General features: G+C 59.0%; 1 protein-coding gene across 5 annotated transcripts in view; it reads right to left on the reverse strand.

Annotated features, from left to right (window-relative positions):
• CACNA1A (calcium voltage-gated channel subunit alpha1 A) overlaps positions 1-24,695 on the reverse strand; it is a 232,268-nt gene that overhangs the window by 64,653 nt on the left and 142,920 nt on the right. For 4 of the 5 annotated variants that reach the window (XM_081284893.1, XM_081284894.1, XM_081284892.1 and 1 more), the window contains 12 exons: positions 20,533-20,636; positions 19,435-19,550; positions 17,473-17,529; positions 16,525-16,614; positions 11,371-11,580; positions 7,854-7,966; positions 5,759-5,871; positions 5,543-5,674; positions 5,256-5,328; positions 4,012-4,129; positions 3,617-3,684; positions 164-270 (listed from right to left, as the gene is read on the reverse strand). In XM_081284893.1, the coding sequence (XP_081141019.1) occupies positions 164-270; positions 3,617-3,684; positions 4,012-4,129; positions 5,256-5,328; positions 5,543-5,674; positions 5,759-5,871; positions 7,854-7,966; positions 11,371-11,580; positions 16,525-16,614; positions 17,473-17,529; positions 19,435-19,550; positions 20,533-20,636 (1,301 nt within the window). Of the gene's footprint in view, positions 1-163; positions 271-3,616; positions 3,685-4,011; positions 4,130-5,255; positions 5,329-5,542; positions 5,675-5,758; positions 5,872-7,853; positions 7,967-11,370; positions 11,581-16,524; positions 16,621-17,472; positions 17,530-19,434; positions 19,551-20,532; positions 20,637-24,695 lie in introns of all 5 variants that reach the window. The other variant, XM_081284891.1, reaches the window with a different exon arrangement.

The following is a 24,695-nucleotide window of genomic DNA, read 5'->3' on the forward strand; positions in this document are numbered from 1 at the left end:
TACCCAAGTGGGGCTTTCCAACCTTGCCGCTGCCGTCCCCTGAGTCCCAGCAGTTCTGGGCCGAGGTCGGTGCTCATTAAATACCAGCAGAGCCCATGCGAGAGGAGCGGGTGGGAGCGGGGCCAGTCGCCCAGTGGTTAGGGACGGCCCACCCCCGACTCACACAGCTATGGACATGTTGGCCGCCGACAGGGGGCTCACTTCCGCCACCTCCTTGGCCTTCTGCAGCGCGAGCTTCTGGTTGGCGGCTTCCTCCTCCTCTTGTTCGTCCTGGAAGGACACAGGTCTCGCTCACAGGCCCACCCTGGGAGGTGTCCGAGCACTGAAGAGCAGGCTGGGGCTTGGACTGAGGGTCGGCCACGCAGAGCCGGGGTCCCCACAGCAAGGGCCACCCGCTTCACACCCAGCGGCCCCCGGCCACCAAGCCTGTTCTGACCCAGCCAGGGGCGGCCCGCGGAAGGACTCGCTCTCTTTCCTGCCTCACAGGCCCCTGTCCCCAAGCCGCGTCGACTCTGGGCCACGTCCCCAGAACACCGAGCGGTGCCCGGTGCAGGAAAGTGCTTTCCCAGGCTCCGCTGGGCACCACCAATAGCCCCAGAAGCGGGCTTGGGCCCCCACTGCCCTGAGCCGGGGTCGCGGCCACTGTCCGGCTGCCTGATGGCCAGGTCAGAGAGGAGCAGGACGCAGGCTTGTGGAGTACACACAGGAAGGGGCGCTTTGGGACTTTCCACCCTTCAGCCGTCACAGGGGGCTCAGCTGTGGTGTGCAGGTCCCTCGTCCCTGGTCCCCGCGGCCGGAGGCTGAGGCAGGAGGATAGTGAGTTCCAAGCCAGCCTCAGCAAAAAGTGAGGCGCTAAGCAACTCAGTGAGACCCTGTCTCTCAATAAAATACGAAGTAGGGCCGGGGAGGTGGCTCAATGGTCGAGGGCCCCGGAGTTCAGTCCTCGGTGCCCCCCCCAGGCCCCCTCGAACAAAGAAAGAGAAAAACCCACGTCCAGAAACAAACCCACTGTTCAGGACAGCAGGCGGCTCAGACGGCGCCTCCTTCACCCTGAATCTGAGGCAAGGAACAAGCACCTCGGAATCGGGGGTCAGGACGCACCGGGACAACTCGGAGCAGGACCCCCTCCTGGCTCCGTGCCCAGCTTTCCTTGGAACTGGGCACCTGACGACTGCTCCAAAATACTAGATCCCTAGGCCCTGGAAGTTTCCACAGAACCAGGTCTCGGCCTTGGAACCTGTGCTCCCAACAAGCTCCCAGGTGAGTGAGTTCAAGTCCAAGCAGCCAAAACACAGTGGCCAACAGCACGGGTTCCAGATCCCTGGTGGCCTGGGTTCAAATCCCAGCTTTGCTACTAATTGCTGTGTGCCTTGGGGGAATCTCTAAGCCTCTCTGTGCCTCACATTCCTTATCTAAAATCCCAACTCTCGCTCACTTTCCGACTTCACTTTTCCCCTTAGCGCTTCGCGCCATCGGACAAGCCGCGCATCTCTGTGCACTGATCTGTTTCTCGTGGGTCTCCCCAGCTGGAATCCCTTCTCCAAAAGGGCTGGGTTCCTGGCTCTAGACCAGGGCTTTGCTCACAGTAGGTGCTCAATATGTGCTCACTGAATGAGTGACGAAGTGGGGCTCAGAGAACTTGCCTCCCGAGGTTTCAGCGGGAACATGCTGAGGCCCCGCGGGCACCGCGCTCATGGGTGCCCAGGAACCCCTGATGGAGAAACGGAAGGGAAGGGGGGCCGCGGAGGCTCAGGCCTCCCTGCCTCCCGTCCCCTCTCCTGGATGCTGGCCCCTGAGCAGGGGCTCTGGGATGAGCTCAGGGCTGGACCGGCTCCAGGTGGCCGGGCTCCTGGCCGGGAGCTGGGGACAGTGAGGGCTTCCGCTCCTCCCCCGTCAGAGGTGGGGCCTGGAAACCGTCCCGCCCTCCAGCCGGGCTGACAGATGGAGGGTTGGCAGGGTCTGCTCAGTTTGGTTTGGTTCCGTGTCCTGAACACCTCACGCCCTGGGGAAGGCCCTGGGCGGAGGGAGGCTCCCGGCAGGAAGACCCTGCACGTGCCACTGAGCTTTGTTCCCCCTCAGGCCTAGTTTGGACCTGTGGGACCCGTCCTCCTCTGTGGTTCCTTCTCCTGGGCTGATGCACCCACCCATGGAGAGGCAGGGTGGACTCCAGCCTCGCCTGTGCTCTGGTTTCCTTGTGCAGTGTGCAACCTGTACAACTGTTTTTGGAAGCCCTGCTCATGGGTCATTCTAGGGACATGAACTGTGTTACTGAAAGCAGTGGGGCCTTCCTGGGTCCACCTGAGGTTCACTGGACTTTCAAGGAGTCCAAGGTTGCCCTAAGGGGCATGTGTCACCGATTTTTATCTGGGTAACTTAACCATGAGTCAGCACTGGTGTGAGGTTCTTCCCCCGACCCCCCATTTCTCTCTGGCCCTATTTCCTCTTCTGTGATATCTGAAGGGCCACGTCTCTGCTCTTTCAGGTCCTAGTGTGTGGCAAAGTCACGTAACCTCTCGGGGACTCAGTTTCTTCATCTGTGAAGTAGACACAACCCTCCCTGCTCTGGATGTGCTGTGGGTTGAACCCGGGGCGCTGCCCTCCTCCTGAGCTACACCCCCTTTTTATTTTGAGAGAGGGCCTTGCTAAGTTCCTGAGGCTGGCCTCAAACTTAGGATCCTCCTGCCTCAGCCTCCCAAGTACCTGGGATGACAGGCGTGTGTGTGCCCTGTGTCCTCTCCCGTGCGCAACTCGGAGCAGGACCTCTCCCCCAGCACAGAAGGGCCTTTTCTGTGGTCGTTGGTATTTTGATTTTCGGCACGTGCTGGGGAGGCTCACGTCCCAGCCTCCCCGCGCCAGCCAGGGGAGGCTGCCTTCCCTGAAGGCTCACTGTGTGCCGGGAGCTTAGCAGAGCGCTTGATGTGGGTCGTGTGATTCTTGGCTGTGGCTGCTGAGATCCTGCCCTGGGGCCAGTGGTCCTGCCTGAGCCTCAGTTTCCTCCTCCACTCGAGGGAGGCTACAGTAGCTGGTTCCACGAGCATCACGTGGTCACTGCTATCCTCACAAGGAAGTCCAGAGAGTGTCCCCTGCCAGCTCCCACACACGGGGGGACCCAGTGGAGCTCCAGGGTCCTGTGCAGGCTACTTGCTAGCTGACCTGTTTACCATACACTCAGCCTCCACGGTGGCTTGCAAGTGGCCACTAGCAGGTCCAGAAGGAGGCCAGTGGGGGAGAGAGGTGGGAGCTGCTTACTGGCCACCATCTGTGCTGGCCACGGCTCTGGGTCCCCTAAGGCCATGGGATCTACGGGAGCCCCTTTCCCTCAGGTCCAGCTCCTCCACTGTCCTGGGCGGTGATGGTGCCCGGGGCCTGGCACTGCCCCCTTCCTTGGGAGCCCTGCCTGGTCCCTTCACCGGTCCCGGGTGGCGCTGGCCATCTGCTTCCTGCAGCCTCCAGGCCGCGGGCCTCTCTGTGCTCTGCTGTGGAACCGGCTGGTGGAGGCTCAGCGCCCTGGGAGGAGCGGGAGGCTGGCTCTCCCCGCCTGGTGACCAGGTCCCTAGGTCCCTCCCGCTCTGCCGCCCACAGGTGGTGCCTCTGCCAGACACACGTCCCCACAGACCTTGGTGAGCTCCTGGGCGTTGGCCAGGTTGTCCACGGCGATGGCCAAGAACACATTCAGGAGGGTGTCTGCCGCCGAGTCAGGGAAAGCGGCCGTGGAGGGACAGCACGGGGACCAGGCTCGCCTGGTCCAACCTCGCCCCCACCCGACCCTGCGCCCTCAGCACCCTGACCCTCCCTCACCCTCCCTCACCTCACCGCCCCGCCCCGCCCCCGCCCCCAGCCCCGCCCCCGTACCCCCACCCTCCCCGCCCCGCCCTCCAGCCCCGCCCCCGTACCCTCCCCCACCCTCCCAGCCCCGCCCCCGTACCCTCCCCCGCCCTCCAGCCCCGCCCCCGTACCCTCCCCCACCCTCCCAGCCCCGCCCTCCAGCCCCGCCGCCCCGCCCCAGGATACAGTTCCCGAAGAGCGTGAGCACGATGAAGTAGATGGAGAACACCATGCCGCCCTGCACGCCGCCCTGCGACTTGATGCCGTCGTACATGACCTCGTTCCAGTCCTCGCCCGTCAGGATCTGCAGCCGGAGGGCGGAGGGCAAAGGCGGCCTCAGCAGCGGGCGAGGCCACGACCCCGAGGCCACTGTCCCGCCCGGCTGGCAGACCAGCTCCGTGGCTCCGAGAGTGCCAGGGCCCACGCGCGGCTTCGGGACCGAGGAGCCTGGCGGGGCCACACGCCCGGCCACCAGGGTCTTCCCTCGTGGGAAGGGGATTCGCCCCAGCTGAACTGTGTCCGTCCGGGTTCCTCTGTGGAAGCCCCTGTCCCCGTGTGGTGCTGGCAGAAGGAACTGGGGGGTGTCACTGGGGCCGGGTGGGGTCATGAGCCCTCGCAAGAGGAGAAAGAGGGACCTGGGCTCAGCTACCATGAGTGGTGGTAGCTGGGGGGGGGGCATCTGCAAGTCACAGCCTCGCCAGGAGCACGCCCCGGCCACGCCCCGCAGCCTCTGGACTGGGAGACACAGATGGACGCTGCCCAGGCTCTGTGGCTCAGCAGACGTGGCCACACATTTTTTATACCAGGCATTGAACCTAGGGGTGCTTAGCTTCGGAGCCACATCCCAGCCTCTCTCTATTTTTCATATAGAGACAGGGTCTCGCTGAGTCGCTCAGGGTGTCGCTAATCTGCTGAGGCTGGCATCGAACTCTCAATCCTCCTGCCTCAGCCTCCTGAGCTGCTGGGATTACGGGCGTGACCACTGCAACCCGCAAGACCAGCTGTAACATCCCCCAGATCCCTCCGTGTGCGGAGCTGAGTGGGGGTGCCAGGTGTCCAGGACCGATGTGGAGCCAGGTGCAGCTCGCAGGCAGGACGTGGCCCTGGGGTCCGCCCCCTGCACTGTACTGCAGGCCCCCAGGTGGGACCTCAGCTAGAGACACCTGCGGGTGCCCGGTGCCAAGAAACCCGTGCCAGGGCTCAGCACTTCCCCGCAGGGCACAGCCCTCTCCAAACCCTGTCTGGGCCTCATTTAGAGGCTGCCTCTGTGGGAGAGGGAAGGAAGGATCCCCTCTCTACACAATCGCCGTCCCTCCCAGAGAAAGAATCCACGGGGAAAGGCCTGGGGGTCCCGGGGAACCCCCTCGGAGGCCGTCCAAGTGCCCCAATCCGACACTAAGAGGTGTCGCCCCGCCCCGCCAAGGTCATACCTGAAACACGGTCATTATTGCTGCCGGAAAGGTGTCAAAGTTGGTGGGCGGCGTCCCTTCATCGAAATTGAACCTGTGGGGACAACACGAGTTTCCCGTGAGCCCCACCCGGCCACCAGAGGGTTCGGTCAGAGTCTGGTTTCCAAGGCAACACCCCCTCTTCCTGGGATGGGCGGTACCCACAGCCCGACCTCCTGGGTGATGCCTGGGGGCGTCGGGGTGCAAAGAGGGCAGCAGCGCCCTGCGGCGGGGACCCCAGGGACTTGCCGGGGACGCTGGGCACTTACTGGCCTCCGAAGAGCTGCATTCCCAGGAGGGCGAAGACGACGATGAAGAGGAAGAGCAGGAACAGCAGGCTGATGATGGACTTCATGGAGTTGAGCAGGGAGACCACCAGGTTCCGGAGCGACGCCCAGTACCTGCCCACGGCGGGGAGGGGTCAGCGCCGGCCACGACCCTGGCCCGGCCCTGGAGGAAGGCCCCCTGGAGTCCCCAAGACTTACTTGGTGACTTTGAAAATACGTAGTAACCTGAGAGCTCGCAACACGCTGATTCCAAATGACGTGCCGGGTTTGATGACGGCCCAGATGACCTCAAAGATGCTCCCGATGATGACCTGGAAGCCGGGACGAGGGCTCAGCGCGGGGACACTGGGGTCCCTGGCCGATTCGCAGACACCCAGCTCTGAACCCCGAGGGCAAGTGGGCTGGGGGTCTCGGGCCGCCCTCTCTTCCCCTTTTACGAGGATCGGAGGTGGGAAGGCTGGGGTGCGGCTCAGGCCCAGCCTGCAGGGGGCTGCTTCCGTCCCCAGCACCGCCACAATAAAGGCCACACCGACCTGAGGACTCCCGAATCACCCACCCGCTACTGCTACTAGTAGGACCAGGCAGCACCCGGAAGCCAAAGACCCCGGGTCACCACCATCACCCTGCGCTCTAATCACCTCCTCCTCCTTTTAAAGAATGGATGTGAAAGTCCTATCGCATAAGATCAACCTGGTAATGTAGCTCCTTGGGGCCATAGAAAACACATTTTTTTTTTTTTTTGTACCAGGATTAAGCTGGGACATTTAGTCACAAGCCACATCCCCAGCCCTTTTATATTTTTATTTTGAGTAGGACTTTGTTAGTTGCTGAGGCTGGCCTTGAACTTGCAATCCTCCTGCCTCAGCCTCCCAAATCGCTGAGATTACAGGTCTGCTCGACTGTGCCCAGCTGAAATTTAATACACCTAGCCTCTTGAACCCCTAGCTTAGCAACACAGCAGCTGTAGGGTATCTGTTGCTTCCTCTTGTAATCATGGGGCTGCCTGGAGCTACAGTTGCTGCTGCTGTCCACCCTTGTGAGAGCACACTGGCCTGACTGTCACCAGCTGGAGAATAGATCAAAATTTGAAGTGTGGTTTCTACTGAGTGTCACTTTTGTATCGTCCCGATGTTGAAAATCATAAATCGAACCATCGTAAGTTGAATCATTGCCGTCACACCACCATAAGTCAGGGACCGTCTGTGAGTGATGTGACCGTTTAACTTCTCCACTCGACTGCAGAGAGACACTTGGGGCCAGGCTTGTCACGAACAGAGCTACTCTGGACATTCTTTGTTTCCTTTCAAGTCCTCACACTCGCTGGAGAAGTGTTTTACCCCTAAGACACCTTCAACCCGAGACACACACACACACTCACTCTCTCTCTCTCTCTCTCTCTCTCTCTCTCTCTTTAACAGAAAGAAATTTGTTTTATTCCTAAAACATTTGGGTCATTTATGTAGGTAGTTTTGTTTGTATATATTTTGTTTTTTCCTCCAACACCATAGTTTCCTATAATAGGGCAGAAATCAGTACTAGATTCAGAATTATTAAGGCTGCTTGAGAATACTGGAACTGGGTGCAGGATTTGGGGCGTCCTGGGGAAGGCACACCCACTATTTGACACTAACGCTGCTACAGTCGGGATCTTAAAGGTCCTCCAAAGGCCCATCTGTTCAAGGCCTGGTGGTGCCACTGGGAGGTGGTGGGACCTTTAAGAGGCGGGGCCTAATGAAAGTCTTTAGGTCACTGGGGGCCTGCCTCACCCCTCCCCTGCCCCTCAGCTTCTGGACCATGGAGGGAATCGCCTTGCTCCACCACATGCTCCCGGCACCATGAGCTGCCTCCCCAGGCCCCAAAGCCACAGAGTCAACTGATCATGGACTGGAGCCTCCGAAGCTGTGGGCCACCGTAAACCTTTGCTCTTCATAAGTGAACTGCCTAAGGCATTTTGTTACAGTGGCAGAGAGCTGATCAGGTTGAAAGACCCTAATTTTGTTCCCAGCTGCAGGGACATTCTTGTTGGTGTCTCCCAGGCACCTGTGTGAGTTCCTCTAAGGTGAATCCTTCATGGAGGACTCGCTGGGTCACCCATCTGTTTTCCAAAGGCGGTCTATAATTCCCCCTTGTGGACCGAGGCTGGGAGTTCTGGGCTCGTGTGATTGCTTCTGCGTCCATCTCAGTCTTTCACACACAGAGGTGACCTTCCCTCTTCCCGGCTGACCAAGGTCTCCAGGTATGGTCATTATAGACAAGAGCGCATGCAGTGGCCCCACAGAAGCCGAGCACTTACCCCGCAGTCGAAGCAGTTGAAGGAGGAGTGGAAGTAAGGCCGCGTGCCAAGCCCGTACATTTTTATAAACATTTCGGACATAAAGAGTCCTAAGAAAATGAATTCTGCATAGTCTGGAGGGAGAAGGAGGAAACAGAGAGGCGGTCAGTCTGGGGTGAAGGCCAGCCAGGGCTTGTTCTCTAGAGCCCCGTCTCCCTTCTGGAAAAGGAGAAGAGAAGACGGGTGCCCCCCCACCCCAGCTGATCTCAGGAGGAGACCAGCTGCTCTCCAGTGGGTACCTCTGCTCTGGTTTGCAGAGAAGGGCTGGATGCAGCCAAGGCCCCCGCTTTTGTGTTGACTAGTGGTTCCCCAGGAACTCGGTACACTTCTATGTCCTCACTTCGAAAACCTCACAGGATAATTAACCAACCACCAGGGGCCTGGCGTGGACCCATAACGCCACTGGGTCTTATCTAAGAATCACGCTCCGTCCACTTTGGCCTGACTGAGCTCCCAAGGAAGAGGAAGAAGTGGAAATCACAACGGGGTCCTGGTTTTGACTTGACGTCGGGACTGGATGCGGCACTGGGCCACCCGGCGCAGGCACGGCTCCTCGGCTACCCTCTGGAAATCCCGTCTAGCTGCTCATCTAAAAGTCTGGATCAAGACAAAGACTCCTGTTCTTAGATTTAGGAATGCCAAGGCCTCCGGGACGGATAAAGGTGGATTAGCCTGCAAAGCAATGGCTCACCCCAGTCCTGTTCTGAGGGGGATTTCTTGGTGGGGTAGGAAGCTGAGGTTGGGAAGCTCCTGGGAGGCTGGGGGCTGGGGGGCTGCTCAGGGTTCTCACCTAACCAAGAGGGAGGGAGGAGGAGGGGTTCTGAGGGGGAGAAAGGGAAGATGGAGACCCAAACACGCCTCTGAGAATTTCCCACCATGGCCATGCAGCTAATCATTTGATGGCTGCTACGGGTGGAAGGTGTGTGTCCCCTTCCAAACGCATGTTGAAACTCAATCCCCCAAGGAACCAAGGTAAGAGGTGGGCCCACAGGGGCTGGTCACGTCACATGGAGCCCCGATAAACGGGATCAGATGCTCCCGTGAAAGGGTTCAATGGGTCAGTTCATCTCTCTTGCCTTTCTGCCTTCTGCCATGTGAAGACTCCAGGCTCCTCCCCTCTGCAGGGGGCCCAATGTTCAAGGTGCCTTCCTGGAAGCAGAGGGCAGCCCCACCAGGCAACCCAACCTGTCAACACCTTGGTCTTGGACTTCCCAGTCTCCAGAACTGTGAGAAAATGAATTTCTATCTTTATTAAATTACCCAACCTCAGGTATTTTGTTACAGCAGCACACATGAGCTCAGACAGTGGTCGAGAGTGTTTACTAATCTTGCTTTTAGTAGGTGGTTGGGGTGGATTGTTGGGGTCCCTCATGCTTATTTTTCACTGAAATTTCCCTTTATCTGTAGGACTTTAAGGGGTGACAGTGTGATTGAGGTCTCCAGGGTCTTCAGAGTCTAGGGTCTCTGGGATCAAAAGGCAGAAAAGGAAATCTGTCCATAACCTCAGGTCCCTTCCGACACCCAGTGGAAGTGGACGAGTGCCTCTGGGATGCTTGTTTCCTGATTACCTTGGAAACACACAGCGAGCCCTGCCCAAGGCCTGAGAGAACTCCTCCCCACAGCACTGGGGGGTCTGGAAGAACTTTCTGGACCATCAGATCTAATTTCCACGGAGAACCGATGAGTCGGAGACCCAGAGAACCCAGATACTTCATTGATTCTGAGACACAGTTTTATTCAGACTTTGACATCTCTGAAGTGGAGGAGAGGTTTCTAAAGTCAGCAGGTCTAGTGTAGATGGCAGATTGTTGTCTTTCTTGGTGACACATAAAGAAAAGGATGTCGTGTGTTTAAAGACCCTTGGTGGATATGACTGGCCCAAGGTCACATGGTGACTTAGGGGCAGGGAAGGCATGCAGCATTCAGGTCACCTGGTGTTCAGGGTCGGGATCTATTATCAGACACAGCTTGGACCCTGAAGCCTAGTTGCCTGGGTTCAAATCCTAGCTTCATCACTTCCTAGCTGTGGGACCTTGGACAAGTGACTGAACCTCTCTGTTTCTCAGTTATTTCAACAGGAAAATGGGGATAATTTAAGGATCTTTACAGACAAGAAGTCCAATCCTCTGTTCCTAAACCAGGACGGACTGCCAGGTGATTAGTAGGGAGGACACACGGGATTAAAAATAGACCATCAGAGGAGGTTATAACAGGAAGTAGAGTCCTCATTTATAAGAGACTCCGGGGGGACCAAACACAATTACTAAGGTTGGAACTAGGTCAGGACTCTTGGAAAGAGAACTGGCCCCGAGGGGTGTCCTGGGGGGTCAGTCATGACTGGGAACCATGAGGGCTTCAAGGAGATGGTGACCTCGGCTAAGCTCTCGGCCTTTCTAGGTCAAAGACTCGACTGTCTCCGTGGCAGGTGTCCCACATCTGTCCTGAACCAGGACAAGAGGGTGACGGTGACTAAATCAGGCCAGCTGAGAGACACGGAGGAGGGTGGCCGGTGGGTGGCGTGGTCTTGGGGAGCCCCACTCAGGGCCCCCGATGGGCACCTGCCCTTCGTGTGCCTGGCACGCCTCTTGTTGATTCCTCAGAGCTCTTTACTTTTTAAGTCCTGGCGGGATTGATCCCTATCTTTATGGCTTCTCCCCACCCCGGCCAGCCCCCAGCTTTGACCCCGTCTCACACTTGTCCTGGAACCAGGCGGAGGGAGGAGGACCAGGCCTGAGGGTGCAGGACCCACGGAGAGCAAGGTGCTCTCACGGTCCTTGGAGGGGAGGCCCAGGGGGCGGGAGAGGAGGTAGCCAAGGAGCCAAAGGCGTGGGCAGAGGGGGCTGAGAGCTGGACATGGAGCTTCACTGTTCCCAGAGAGGCCGGGAAGTTCCATGTGAGCTTCTGTCTCTACCCGGTTGCTGCCTCCCTCTGTCCCCCACTCCCTCCCCCAGCACCCACAACTCTGCCTGGATTCCAGTTGACAGCCGTGGGCCTGGAGCAGGCGGGCTGTGCTGTGGCGTGGACACAGTGTCCCCTGAAAGGCTCAGGGGATTAGAGGCTTGGGCCGGTGAGATGGCATTGGGAGGTGGCATGGGCCTTTAAAAGGTGGGGCCTTGTGGGCGGCCCCTCGGCCAACTGTGGGCGTGCTCTCAAAGGCCTGGGATCCCAGGTGCCCTTGCTCTCTGCTTCTGGCTGCAGGAATGACCACTTGCTCCCACACACCCATCACTGCCACCTCCCCACCCCATCAGTTCCCCACGGACACAGGTGCCACCTGCTCCAGCCTCCTAAACTGTGAGCTCAATAAACCTTTCCTCTTCATAAAGTCAGCTGCCACGGGCACTTTGTTGTAGTAACAGAAAACGGACCGACACAGCATCGGCTAACCGCAGCTGGAGAGAACCGGAAAAAGACACTGGCTTCCAGGGAGGAGGACAGGAAGGGCCCGAGGAAGGGATGGGGAGCTGGCGGTACTCACAGAGGAAGTCGGAGAGCCACTCGGGCTGGTTGTAGTGAACGATAGCGACGCACAGGGTGTTGAGGGCGACCAGACTGAGCACAGTCCAGTAGAAGGCCTGAGTTTTGACCATGCGGCGGATGTAGAAGCGCATCCTCCGTTCCTTCTTGTGGAAGAAGGTCGAGTTCTCTAGCTTGGCACTTTTGATGCTGGCTCGGGCGAAGGGGGACCCTGCCGGGGAGAGAACGCAGGGGGTCAGGCAGGCATTTCTGGGGAGGGGCGTGGCCAGCGCAGCCACCGCCTCCGGCAAGCCCTCCGGGAACCACCCTGACCCCGGGCTCAGCTTAGCGGAAAAAGCAACGCCCCTGAGACGGTGGCACTGGAGGCCGCCAGAGGGGGACAGACTGACAACAGGCAGGCCCAGGGCTCTCTCCAACAAGAGCCTGTGGCCGTCCAGAGCCCCTGCCCAGGACCCCGTGCCAGCTTGGAAGGCCTCCAGCTGAGGGGGAGGGTCCCCGTCTTCCTGGGACCTGTCACTTCGGAAGCGGTGACCGGGGACGAGCCGGGTGCGACTTCCACCTGCACACGTGTGTGCTCTGGAGCGTCCACTGAGGACCTATCCTGCCCCCGGGACACCCTAGTGTGGGGGAGTGACCAGAAAACCCACAGCAAGGCGCGGTGAGTGGCCGGCGACTGGGGTGTTGGCCTGAGTCACCTCTGTGGCTGAGGCAGTGGAAAGAGCTGGTGCAAAAGTCCTGGGGCGGCACGTGCCTGACGTGTTTGGTGGCACTGGAAGGGGTGGCTGAAGGAGGAGGTGAGCCAGGGAGGTGACGGACCTGGCAAGGCCTGGGGAACCCCGGAAGGTTCTTGGAGGAGGAGCCCACACGACTCAGGTGTTCACCGGGACCCTCTGGTGTCTGGGGAGGCACCGAGGTGGGAGGCAGAGGTGGCAGCCAGGAGCCCAGGAGGGGGCGATAAAGAGACGCCTGGGCCCGGAGGCCGTGTTTCAGGGGAAGCCAACTCTGGTGGATGGATCCGGGTGAGGCTGGAGAGAGGGAGGGCGGGGAGCTGGGCCTGTGCCCCCTGAGGAGGATGTCCTCCATGGAGTGGGGGGCTGGGCAGCTGGCCAGGGCTGTGTGGGTGGAGATTCGTCTCCTGGCCTCTCTGGTCCTCCCTCCACAGTCTGCCTGGGGCTGCTCGGCTCAGGGCGCAGCCTCCCCCAGTGCAGCCTCCACTCCCTCTGACCCTCTGCCTCCCCTCGAGGGGCTGAACAGCTCCTGCTCCACCTCCGAGCCACCTTCCGAAGCCTTTTTTAAAGTCGTAGTTCTGAGACGGACTCTCTCTCCGTTGCCCAGGCTGGCCTCCGGCTTGAGATCCTCCTGCCTCAGCCTCCAGAGCACGGGACACTACGGGTGTGTGCCACCCAGGGCTCTCGTGGCTTTCTGGACCATCCCTGCGGAGGGCTGAGCGGGGGTGCTGTGCGTCCCCCAGGGATTCGCGAGTTGGACACTTGGTCCCCAGGATGGCCATGTTTTAGCTGGAGGGACCTTTAAGAGGCGGGGCCTTGTGGGAGGACCCCGCCCTCAGAGGGACTGGACCTGGCTCCCCTGGGGCCCTGAGCTCCCGGAAGAAGCTTGCTGTAAGGAATGGATCTGAGGCTTCCATTCCTCCCTGGTTTCCTTCTCCCATGATCCTTCCCTCCAGTCCACACTCCCAACAGGATGCCACCGGCCACAGTATGAGGCAGCCCAGGGGCCACTCACTGGAGCTGGCACCATGTGGTGTATTTGCAGCTTCCAAAACCTGAGCTAAATAAACCTCTTAAAAAAATAAGTTCCCAGCCTCAGGGAATTCATTATAGTAACAGAAAACGAACCCATACAACCTCCCTGTCTTAGGGTTTGAATGGTGTCTTCCCAGAACTCGTGTTGAGATCCCAGCCCCGGGACATCAGAACGAGGCTATACAGAGGCCAACAGGGTCCTTAAAGAAATGACTGAAGTAAAAAGACGCCACTGGGGTGGTCCCAACCCAACAGGACTCATGTGCTTACAAGAGATCAGCAAGACCACGGGGGACACAGGGAGAAGGTGCCCAGGGGGCTTAGGAGGCACAACTCTGTCCACACCCCGATCTCAGACGCGCAGCCTCCAGAGCCAGGAGACCATAAATTTCTGTTGCTTAAGCCACTGAGTCTGTGGCAGTTGGTTAGAGTGGCCCCAGGGGATGGCTCAAATTTGAGGTTTCATCCTCAAATGAAACCTAGTCTACTTTAGTTTTTATTCTTCTTATTTTCTTGAGACAGAGACTGGTCTCCAACTCCTGAACTCAAGAGATCCTCCTGCCTCAGCCTCCCGAGTTCTGGGTCTATAGTGTGTGCCCTGGCACCTGGCTTTGAACCCTAGTTTAAAACAATTCCTGCAAGAAGCTTTCTTTGGTTTTCTGCCAAATACTTCCCTGCCCTATAGATCCACAAGATTTCTTGTCACATTTCTTACAATTATTTCTGCTCTGAGGTAACCTTTCCCCCCTGATTTCAAAAATAATACAGGTGACTAATTTACACACCCCAGAAAATGTCATGTAGGAAGTGACAAACCCCTACAATCCCCTGATTTCTATACCTTTAACATTTCCAAATGTTGTTTTTTAAAAACGGGATCATATTGTACCTAGTGTTGTGCAACTTGATGTATCTCAAAATACATCTTTCTGTGCTGGCAGCAACTGTACTTCTTCCTAACTGTAGAATATTTCACTGAATGGATATACCATGATTTCTTTAACATTCCCCCACTGCTGAGCATTGTGGGCTGTTTCTGTGTTTTTCCTTTTCCTTCCTTCCTTCCTTTCTTCCTTCCACGCCAGGCACTGAACCCTGGGCCTTGCCCATGCTAGACAAGTGCTCTACCACTGAGCTACATCCCAAGCCTTGGTTTTTACTTTTTGATCATCAGAAACAATGATGTTGAGAAGAAGCTGGGACACGGTCTTTTGCACGTGTGAAGAAATGGTCTTGAAGTATAGATGGAAGGTCAAGGAGTGTGGACTCTTACTTAAAGTCTATTCAGATCATGCCACATGCTATGTCACAATTGCACCAGATGAGACTGCCCTCTGCCCTCGCTCCTTTTCGTCTCTCCCAGATCAGCCGAGGAAGGACACCCCTGCACTAAGGACGGCTGCTCCTTCCCGCCACTCGGGAGGGAGGTCCTGGCTGGGCCGCGGGCAGAGCCTGGCATCCAGCCCAGGTTGTGGGGCAGCAGTAGAACCTTCTTTGCCCATGAGAAGAAAACAAACCGCAGTTACAATGGGAGCCACCAGGCTGATGGGGACGGATGTGACCGAGCACGCTCGGGGAGGTCCCCAGGCTCCCCTCGGCCAGTCCATCCCCACGAGGAGACACAGGCTTCGGAGAGAAACTAAAACTGCAAATGAAGGCCAGCTTCCCGGTGCCATTAGGGCCTACTTAACTGGGAAGGAGGTGGACAGGGTCACCTGGGGTGGCCTGGGCGGGGACTGTGGGCACACGCACACTTGGCGGGTTTCCACCTGGGTTCTGTGTTTGTGACACTCAAAGTGACTCGGGGGATACAGCTGAAGGGCTCCTTCCCCCAGGGAACGTGCCCCAAGGGGAGGGGAGCCCCGTGCATAGGTGTGCACAGAGCAGTCAAGTGGGGCCTGGGAGAAGCACAGCACCGTGTCACAGGGAGACCCGAGTGGCTTTCTTCCTGGGGGTCCCCTTCCCCTGCCTCCCTCTGTCCTGCATTTCCTCTGCCTCCGTCCCTCCCCTCCCCCAGCCCCACTCCCTCCGCCTGGAGGCTCTTCTGCCTCCCTTCATGATTGGGATTTTAAAAATCATGTTTAAAACCCCCACACCCTATTCCCCCTCACTGCACAAGGACAAAAGCCACAGTCCCCACTAATAAATCCATAGCACGTGAGGGGCACGAGGAAAAGAAAAGACATCCCCAGGCGCCTCTCAACCAACCCTTGTTGTTAGGATATTTTTTTGTTCTATTTTTCGAAACTGGAGATGGGGCCCAGGACTGCTTTCACCCACTGAGCTGCGCCTCCGGCCCTTTGATTTTGTGTTTTGAGACAGGGTCTCGCTAAGTTGCTGAGGCTGGCCTCAAACCCACGATCCTCCTGCCTCAGCCTCCTGAGTTACTGGATCACAGGGGTGCGTCACCGCCCCCGGCTCAGCTCTGGTCTCTGTGTTACAGTGGCAGAGGTCTGAGCACCACCTGTCACGCGTTCTCTCTGTGTCACTTCCCGGTGACTCTTTAGCTCTCAGTCTAAAGGCCACCTCCTCTGGGAAGTCCTCCAGCCATATCCCACCCTTCCAGAGTGGCCACGTCCAGGACCCCCATTTCCCTCACAGGCTTATTTGCAAACTCTGACTTAGCATCCATTTCCAGGGCTGTCTGCAAGTTTCACATGGTGGAATTCTTTGTCTTTCTTTTTTTATCTTTGGTATCAGAGATGGAACCCAGGAGCACTCGACCCCTGAGCCACGTCCCCAGCCCTATTTTGTGTCTTATTTAGAGTCAGGGTCTCACTGAGTTGCCTAGGGCCTCGCCATTGCTGAGGCTGGTCTTGAACTCACGATCCTCCTGCCTCAGCCTCCTCAGCTGCTGGGATGACAGGTGTGTGCCACTGCGCCCAGCCCTGAGCTCCGTGTCTTGTTCCCATCTGGGCACCTAATAACGGCAGCCCCCCCAAACTCTTCCCAAAGAGCTGCAAGTGGGGTACCCCTAGTCCCCAAATCCAGCATCCAAAATGCTCCAAGATCTCAAACCTCTTGAGGACGGACACGACGTCCCAGGTGGAAAATTCCACACCACGAAATAGCAACAGGTTTCATGCACAGAATCATTCAGAGGTGCATGACGTCAGTGCACACAAGGCATGCCTGAGCTCCGCGTTTAGACCTGGCTCCCAGTCCCTCAGGGTCTCTCTGTCACTATTCCAAAATCTGACAAGGGACCCTTGACCACGGTGAACTGGCCGATGTCACCGAGAGCCTTGTCTCTGCTGGCTCTAGACCCACCCAGGGAGACCGCGTGGTCCTTGCCTGGGTCACAGCACCTGCCCGGGCTCAGGGCAGGCGGCGGGTTCCCAGGCCCTCGCCCTGGTTCCGGGGTGGGTGGGGGGGAGGCCGGGCAGGCTCACCCACAGAGGCGATGTCGGCCAGCTGGTCCTCGGCCTCCTCAGGGTGCAGCAGGTCCGTCTTGCTCTTCTTGACGGTGGCCCTCCGCAGAGCTCCAGCAATGGGAACATGGCAAGAGACACAGGCGTGACCCTGGCTGCTCCGGATGCCGCACCGCCACCCGGGGCAGGGTGTCCATCGGGGCCCAGGGAGGAGGTCACCTGGCTTCAGGGGTCTGGACAAGGACTGTCCTGCGCAGCTCCCCTCCGGGCCTGCGCTCTGGCCACCCTTTCTCCTCCGAGTTATTTTTAAGTCCTAAAACCTGCTTCCTGGGAGTTCTGGGACTGACACCCAGGGACCACCAGCCGTGGGCCTGCAGCGTGCTGGGAGGCTCACCCCGAGGGTAGTAAGTCCGACACACACGTTTGATAAGGAGATCTAGACGCCCCCCCCCCGCCCCATGGCCCGTCCTGTTCCTGAGTAAAATCGCCAGGACTCTTATGTGGCCCAGGTGGGCCTAACACTCCGGGGCCAAAGCCAACCTCCTGCCTCAGCCTCCCAAGGAGCAGGGACCACAGGCCAGCAGCCACAGGTCCACTCCATGACCGCCCAGGGCCGGATCCCAGTCCCTTGTCTCCTGGGCATCCCAGGGACTTCCAGTCAACAGCTGGCCCTGCCTGATCCTGACCCCGGAGCAACCAGCTGGAGCTGGAGCGCAGCGACCTGAACCAGAGCTGGGCCGCGGTCACGGCAAAGGGGGCCAGGCTGGATGCCGCCCGCCGTCCCACACTCCGCTCGGGCAGGTTCCCGCCATCCCCGACCCTTCCTGCCCTGACCTGGCCTCACGTTTGCTCCTGGCACCTCCTGGACCCCGAAGTCCACCCCTGACGGCCCCTGGGAACCCAGTGGCGCGTCCCCAGCCCTGGCTGCTTCCTGCGGGGACCCCCGCCAGCTCGGGGGAGAGCAGTTACCATCAAAGGGATGTCGCTGCTCCACGTCGGCCTCGTCCTCCGCCAGGATCACTTCTTCTAAGGAGGAAGGACACAGGGTCACGGCGCCTCTCCTGGGCACGGGCTCGCCCGCCCTGGGAGGCAGGGTTCCCTGGGCCACCCCGGTTCGCCCCTGGCTCCCGGGCATCTGGAGCTGCCCTCTGTCTCTGGCCCCGCCCTCTGTCTCTGGCCCCGCCCTCTGTCTCTGGCCCCGCCCTCTGTCTCTGGCCCCGCCCTCTGTCTCTGGCCCCGCCCTCTGTCTCTGGCCCCGCCCTCCTCAGTTCGCGCCCAGCTCTGGCCTCGGATGTGCCGGGTCCCAGGGATCCTGTGCCGGGTGTTTGGTCCATGGCTGGTCCCTTAAGGGGGCGGGGCTAGTGGAAGGTCCTTAGGCCATTCGGGGCGTGTCTTTGGAAGGAATTAAGGTAGTTCTTAAGGGACAACTGAACTGTTGCACGTGCAAGTGTTACAAGAGTGCCCCTCTCTGGCTTCCTGTTTGACCAAGTGACTCCTCTCCCTTTGCATGCTCATGATTCCATAAAGTCCTCAGTGCTGAGCCGATCCTGGCACCGTGACTTTGAACCTCCAGGATGGTGAGCTAAAGAAACCTCTTCTTTATACAGTTATCCTGCCTCGGGTATTTTGTCATAGTAATGAATACACCAACCTTATTCCCCCTCTCACACTCCCCGGCAGCCCCACCTCCGCCTACAAGCTCCTGCTTACACTGGCTCCTGTCACTTCCCTGTCCCCCCCTCCTCTCCCTTCTACTCACTCCAGTCCCACTGGCTTCCTGGCCACTCTCACTACGCCTGGCTTCTGCCCTGGCTCTGCTGGAGCTGAACTCCCACCCTCCACATCTGTCGTCCTCTCCTTCAGGCCTCGGCCAGATGCCACGTCCTCCAGACCTTCCCTGACACCCTGACTCCAGCTCTTCTCTGCTCCCTTCCTGCTCCCGCGTGTGGTGGCTCCCAACAAGAGGAGCCTGTCTTCATATTCTCTCTAGCATTCTGAACCAAGGGCAGGGACTTGGTTTGTCTGGCGCCCACCCCCTCGGTGCCTGGCACAGAGCCTGCCACGCGGCAGGCGCCCCTAAGTGTCTGCTGGTGTCAGAACAAGCCGCCTACTGTGTGCCAGGTGCCGAGCTTCCTCAGCACCCAGCCCTGATGTCTCGCTGAAGCTCCTCGAGGGGGTCGGGAGCCCTCCACAGGCACACGCTGTGCGTCCAGGGCTCCACCAGTGGTAGACCAGAAGTACCCAGAAAAGGTCTTTGTCCCAAACATGGGCAAGCCTTTCCTTGTCATTATCCCCAAACACTACAGCACTCAGCTGCAGCAGGTGTCACGAGTCACCCATGCGCACAGGTTCGGTCAAACACTGGGCCATTTTCTATGTGGGACTGAAGATTTGGGTGTCTGTGGGGGGTCCTGGGACCAATCCCCTGGGAAACCAAGGGACAACTGCACCGTTATCATCTCCACTTAACCATCAGGAAAACTGCAGCACAGGGAGGTGACACGCAGTGTCGGGGGTGGCACGGCTGGAATGTAACCAAAGACAGATTTGACTTATTTATTTTTGGTCCTGGGGACTGAACCCAGGGGCACTTACCACTGAGCTGCATCCCCAGCCCTTTTTATTTTCTGTTTTGAGACAGGGCCTCACTATGTTGCTGAGGCTGGCCTCAAATCTGTGATCCTCCTGCCTCAGCCTCCCGCGTTGCTGGGATTACAGGCGGGCACCACGTCCCTGGCTCCAAGGTCTGATTTTGGAACTTAACGATCAGGCAATGTCATATCCCCGAGGCTCAATGTCCTACTCTAGATTCTTGCTGCCAGGGTCTGGGACGCCGACTCACATCTCTCCTCCCACGGGATCCCTCCCTGGCCCTCTCCACGCGGCACGCCTGGCCCTGGGTGGCCTGGGACTTGCAGCCCTGGCTCTCACCTGCTTTGGAGATCCACTCCATGTACCCGTTGAGCTCGCGCTCAATCTGCTGCTGCCGCCTGAGCTTCAGGAACGCCCTCCGGTTCTCCACCCGTTCCCTCTCTTTGGCGAACTCTCTGCAGGAGCACGGGATCAGGGGCTGAGGTTGGGAGGGGGTTCTAGGGGGCGATTGTGTGCGTGGTCGGGGGTTCTCTGGGGGTCCCTGCCGGCCTTCCCCATCCCAGCAGCTGCGCCAGCCCCAGAGAAAGCAAAGTGAGCGCCCCCAGCGCCCAGCACCATGGTGCCCGCTCCGTGCCCATCCTCTCCACCTCCCGGGCCGAGAGCCCCGGCCAGCCCCCCGAGTCGGGCCAGGGGACCCAGGCTGAGGCCTCCAGCGGCAGCCTCACTCCCCTGGCAGGCCCCACCGCTTCCTGACCCCTCCTCCTGTTCCGAACAGAGAGGCCGCGAGGGGGGGGCAGCTTCCAGGGAGGGTGTCCGCGAGGAGAGATGGAGGAAGCTGGGGTTGCCGACGGCACCATGGGGCCACCACACCAGTCCTTGGACTTCTTATGGCGAGAAATACAAAGTCCAATTATAATCAAGCCAAAAAAAATGGGATTCAGAGCCTCTTTATGGCAGGAAAATAAATTTTTGTATTTTACTTAGAGACAGCACCTTGCCAAGGCTGAGGCTGGCTTTGAACTCACGGACCTCCTGCCTCAGCCTCCTGAGCTGCTGGGATGACAGGCGAGAGCCACTTCCCTGGCTAGGAAAAAACTTTTTGATCGTCTCTTATGATATTATGTTTGGAAAACGGGAGAAGAGGAACCCAAATTATTTATTTTTATTTATTTATTGGTGAAAAGTGTGAATCCCAGGCAGGGAGGCCCCTGTGGCCCTCACCCTGCCCCTCGCGGGGCACAGCCCGCTGCTGCGTGTGGCTTGCCAAGGACGGTCTGAAGACCCCAGGGAAGAGCCGGGGTGTGCTGTTACCTGGTGGGTGGGAACGGAGGCTGGCGAGCTGTGGGGAGGCTGGAGATCTGGGGGAGGCTGGCGAGCTGTGGGGAGGCTGGTGTGCCCTGGGGACAGGCGGTGGGCACAGGGAGGTGGAGGACTCACCCCGACAGCACGCCCAGCACGAGGTTCAGCATGAAGAAGGAGCCGATGATGATGAGGGGGATGAAGTACAGCCAGTTCCAGGTGTTCCCTGAGGCGTCGTTGCTCTGCAGGTGCAAGAGGAGGAACGGGTGAGCGAGCGGAGGTGCAGGTCCCCCTGGGCCCCCAGGGTCAGGAGGACGCAGAGGAGCCCAGAGGAGCCCTCAGGGCCGCGGCTCCCTCCCCAGGCTCGGGAGGAACCCGGGGAACTCACGAGGGTCACCTAGACCGAGGCCGGAGCAAGAGGAGGAAGCCCTGACCTGGGGCAAAGGCCCCGACTCCCTCCTGCCCCACAGTCACGGCCGTGTCCCCCACAGGAGGTGTGTGACTGCGGGGTCTGGTGGCCTGCAGAAGTCACCAAGCCAGGCGGGGCCGTGGGCCACTTCCTCCAGGGCCCCTCTCCTCCCCTCCTGCAGCCTCAACGTCAGCCACAAAAACCTCCCAGAGACTTGGCTGAATCCTCAAGGGGCAAGAAATCTATAAATAGAACGTTCCCCCTGAAACAGAACAGAAGACCACGGAGGAGAGGGAGGGAGGAAAGGGAGGGCGGGGGCGGGGGAGGGAGGGGGAGAAGGAGTGAGGGGTGGGGGGGAGGGGGAGAGGGAGGGCGGGGGAGGGAGAGGGCGGGGGAGGGGGGAGAGAGGAGGGGGGAGAAGGAGGGAGGGGGAGAAGGAGTGAGGGGTGGGGGGAGGGGGAGAGGGAGGGTGGGGGAGGGAGAGCGCGGGGGGATGGGGGGAGAGGGGGGAGGGGGAGAGGGAGGGGGAGAGGAGGAGGGGAAGAGATGGGGGGGCGAGGAGAGCACATGAATGGAGCCCTTATATTTACTAGGTGCTGGGTGCTCTTTTAAGCGCATTACCTATGGGAATTCACTTCACTATTATATACATGTATATATACTTTTTGATGGTGCTGGGGATTGAACCCAGGGCCGTGTGCATGCGAGGCAAGCACTCTACCAACTGAGCTCTATCCCCAGCCCCTATTTAATCTTAATGATGTTCCTATGTTATCACCTTACCCATTTAATTAATCAATTGATTTTTGATATCAGGGATTGAACCCAGAGACACTTAACCACTGAGCCACATCCCCAGTCCTTTCTTTAAATTTAATGAAGAGACGGGGTCTCGCTGAGTTGCTTAGGGCCTTGCTAAGTTTCTGAGGCTGGTTTTGAACTTGTGATTCTCCTGCTGGGATTTCAAGCGTGTGCCTGGTTCTCTTGCCCATTTTATAACTGACAAAACTAAGTCTTGGAAAGACAAAATCCTAGGCAAAGTCAGAGAGCTAGTCAGTGACGATGTTGGAACCAGGCAGGTGCCCTCCCCTGACCCCATGAACTTAACCTCTGTGCTGGGAAGCATTGGATTGAGCCATCAGGGAAGGTGGAACCTTCCAGTGGTTCATCACCCTGTGGCACCTGCAGAGTGTAGGTCTCCCAGTGTGGCTTTAAAAGCCCACCTTTAAAAATATGTATAAATGCTGCGGAAGAAAACCTACAATAAGAAAGACTGGCACCACCGGGTTTCAGTGAGGCTGTGGGGTAACTGATGCCCTCATCCCTGCTGATGGGGAGTAACATGGCAGCGTATTAGCCTCTTGCAGCTGCTAAAGCACACAATCACAACTGTGCAGCTTCAACAACAGAAGTTTATTCTCTCACAGTTCTGGAGGCCCAAAGTTCAAGATCAAGGTGTGGGGACTCTGAGAGAGACTCTGGCCCAGGCCTCCTCCCTGCGTCTGGTGGTGTGCTGGCTGTCTAGTGCTCCTTGGACCACTGTCTAGGATCACCTCCTCTCTGCCTTCATTTTCCCACGGCCCGTTCACTCTTTGTGTCCGTCTTTATTTCTCCTTTTAATTAATTCTTTTTTGGGTGGTACCGCGGTTGGAACCCAGGGCCTGGCTCATGCCAGGCAGGAGCTCCACCACCGAGCAAGGCCCCAGCCCAACGTGCGAGTTTTGGGTGGGGGACACAAGACAACCCATGACACGGGGGACACACACCCAGGCTGAAAAAATGCCCTGAGAGTTTCTACTCAAACTATTTATGTTCCTTTCCCACGACCCTGTGATTCTGCTCCGGGTTGTTCCCCAAAGGCCACCAAGAGTGCTCAAGCCAGTGACGACCGACCATAAGAAAGTCCCCAACCGCTGGCAACCCAACCTTTCTCAAGGGAAGAGAATACAGGAGCGGAGCATGGCGGGTGAGAGCCTGCCCCGTGCCACCGCGGACCTCCCACCAGGTGAGGCTGAGCAGGAGAAGGGGACAGGAAACACGTGGGTGGGTCCCACTGTGCAGTCTGGGGAAGTGAGGTGTGGGGCGCACGTCTGCAGGCCCAGCCCGGGAGGCCGAGGCAGGAGGGCTGCTGGGGTTCCAGGCCAACTGGTACCAGGGGGAGGCCAGCAAACCAACCCCCACCAGGTGGACGAAGGTGCGGCTCAAAGCCCCGAGGAGAGTCCCTGGGGGAGGAGGTGACGGGGGTGGGGGGGCGCCTTCTGGGCCTGAGAAGTTTCTGCTTCCGTGGGGCCGGCCACACCCGCGCCTGCGCCTGTGGGTCGTCCCTCTTCAGGGGCCGCGCAGTTTCCTGTGTGTTTATGGTCCTGATCTTAGAATGGTCTTGTGTTAAGTTAACTCTGTCTTGGGAAGGAAGGAAGGTCGGCCTCCAGGACGTGGCGATTAGTGACAGGAGCCACCCGCAGGCTCCACCCGCAGCCTCCCGGGAGCCACCAGATCAGACGCAGGGCGGCACGTGGGGCCCTGGGGACAGAGCTCGAGTTGGGGGAGACCACGGCAGTGCCTGGGCCGAGGGGGAGATGGCCACACAGCAGAGGACACGCTCAACGCCACGGAACCGCACAGCCAGCAGCAGCTGAGGGGGCTGGGGACGGGCTGGGGTGCAGCCCCTGCCGGGCCCTGGGCTCCCTCCCTGCCTCGCAAAACAGATGTTAAGAAGGTTCATCTTTTCTGTCGTCCCAGAGGCTTGGGAGGCTGAGGCAGGAGGATCACGAGTTCAAGGCCAGCCTCAGCAATGGTGAGGCCCTAAGCAACTCAGTGAGACCCTGGGCTGGGGACGTGGCTCAGTGGTCGAGTGGCCCTGAGTTCAATCCCTGTCACCTGTCCTCCAAAAAAAGGGTACATTTTTATGTTGTATGCATTTTACCACAATGTGAGGGGGGGAGAGGAGGGCGAGGGGGAGAGGGAGAGAGGGAGAGAGGTCAGCCTGGATGGGACCTGGACAGGATTCGGGTGACGAATGTCCGCATAGGAGTCCACGCCCTGGTTCAAAGCCTGGAAGTGCTTTTTCTTGTGGAAGGTTCTGGAAGAGGCCGGAAGCTGCAGGGCATGGCTAGCGAAGGCAGGGCTGGCTTCTGCCCCCAGCTCTGCGGCGGCCGAGGCTCTTGTCCCCATTTCTCGGGGCTAAATATAGCCCAGGGAGCCAACCCTGCAGCAGCCAGGGAGAAGGAGGCACACTGTCACCAGGGCCTGGTGACAGGGGACAGACTGGGGTGTGGGGACAGAGACAGTAGCAAACAGGGGGAGCAGCGGAGGCCCCTGCATCCAGTGCGTCCGTCTGTCCATCCGTCTCAGAAGCTGCCAACAAAACCCTGGTGGGCCCTGTGACGTGCTGCCCAGGACAGTAACAGCCGCCCAGGGACGCTGGCCCTCGGGGAGCCCGGTCAGTCCTGCCGTACACCCCGAGATGCAGCACAGAGCCATTCCCGGGGGAGGGGCAACGTCACAGGCCACCGGTCTGCTGGTGTCACTCTGAGTCTCTCCACACAGGACGCACAGACGTCCTGACCCCCAGGACCCGCGAACCCACCAAAGGGCCTCCGCAGTGTCACCAAGTTAGGATGGACTGACGTCCTTATGAAAGGCCGACCTGGGTGCAGACACCGGCACACTGCGGGGACCCGAGGGAGGACCAGGCCGCGCTGAGGACCGTGACCCACAGCCGGGGCAGCACCCGAGGTTGCCTGCAGAGCCCTGGAAGCCAGGGACAGGCCAGAACCGGTCCCGCCCAAGGTCTGTGAGGGACCACGACCCTGCTGGTAACTTGATCTTGGACCTCCGGAGCCCAGAACTGTGAGAAGAACACACTCTGCTGTTTTAAGCCACTCTGTTTGTG

Source organism: Spermophilus citellus (genome assembly GCF_964194105.1).
Source record: "Spermophilus citellus genome assembly, chromosome: 3".
NCBI classification, from domain to species: Eukaryota; Metazoa; Chordata; class Mammalia; order Rodentia; family Sciuridae; genus Spermophilus; species Spermophilus citellus.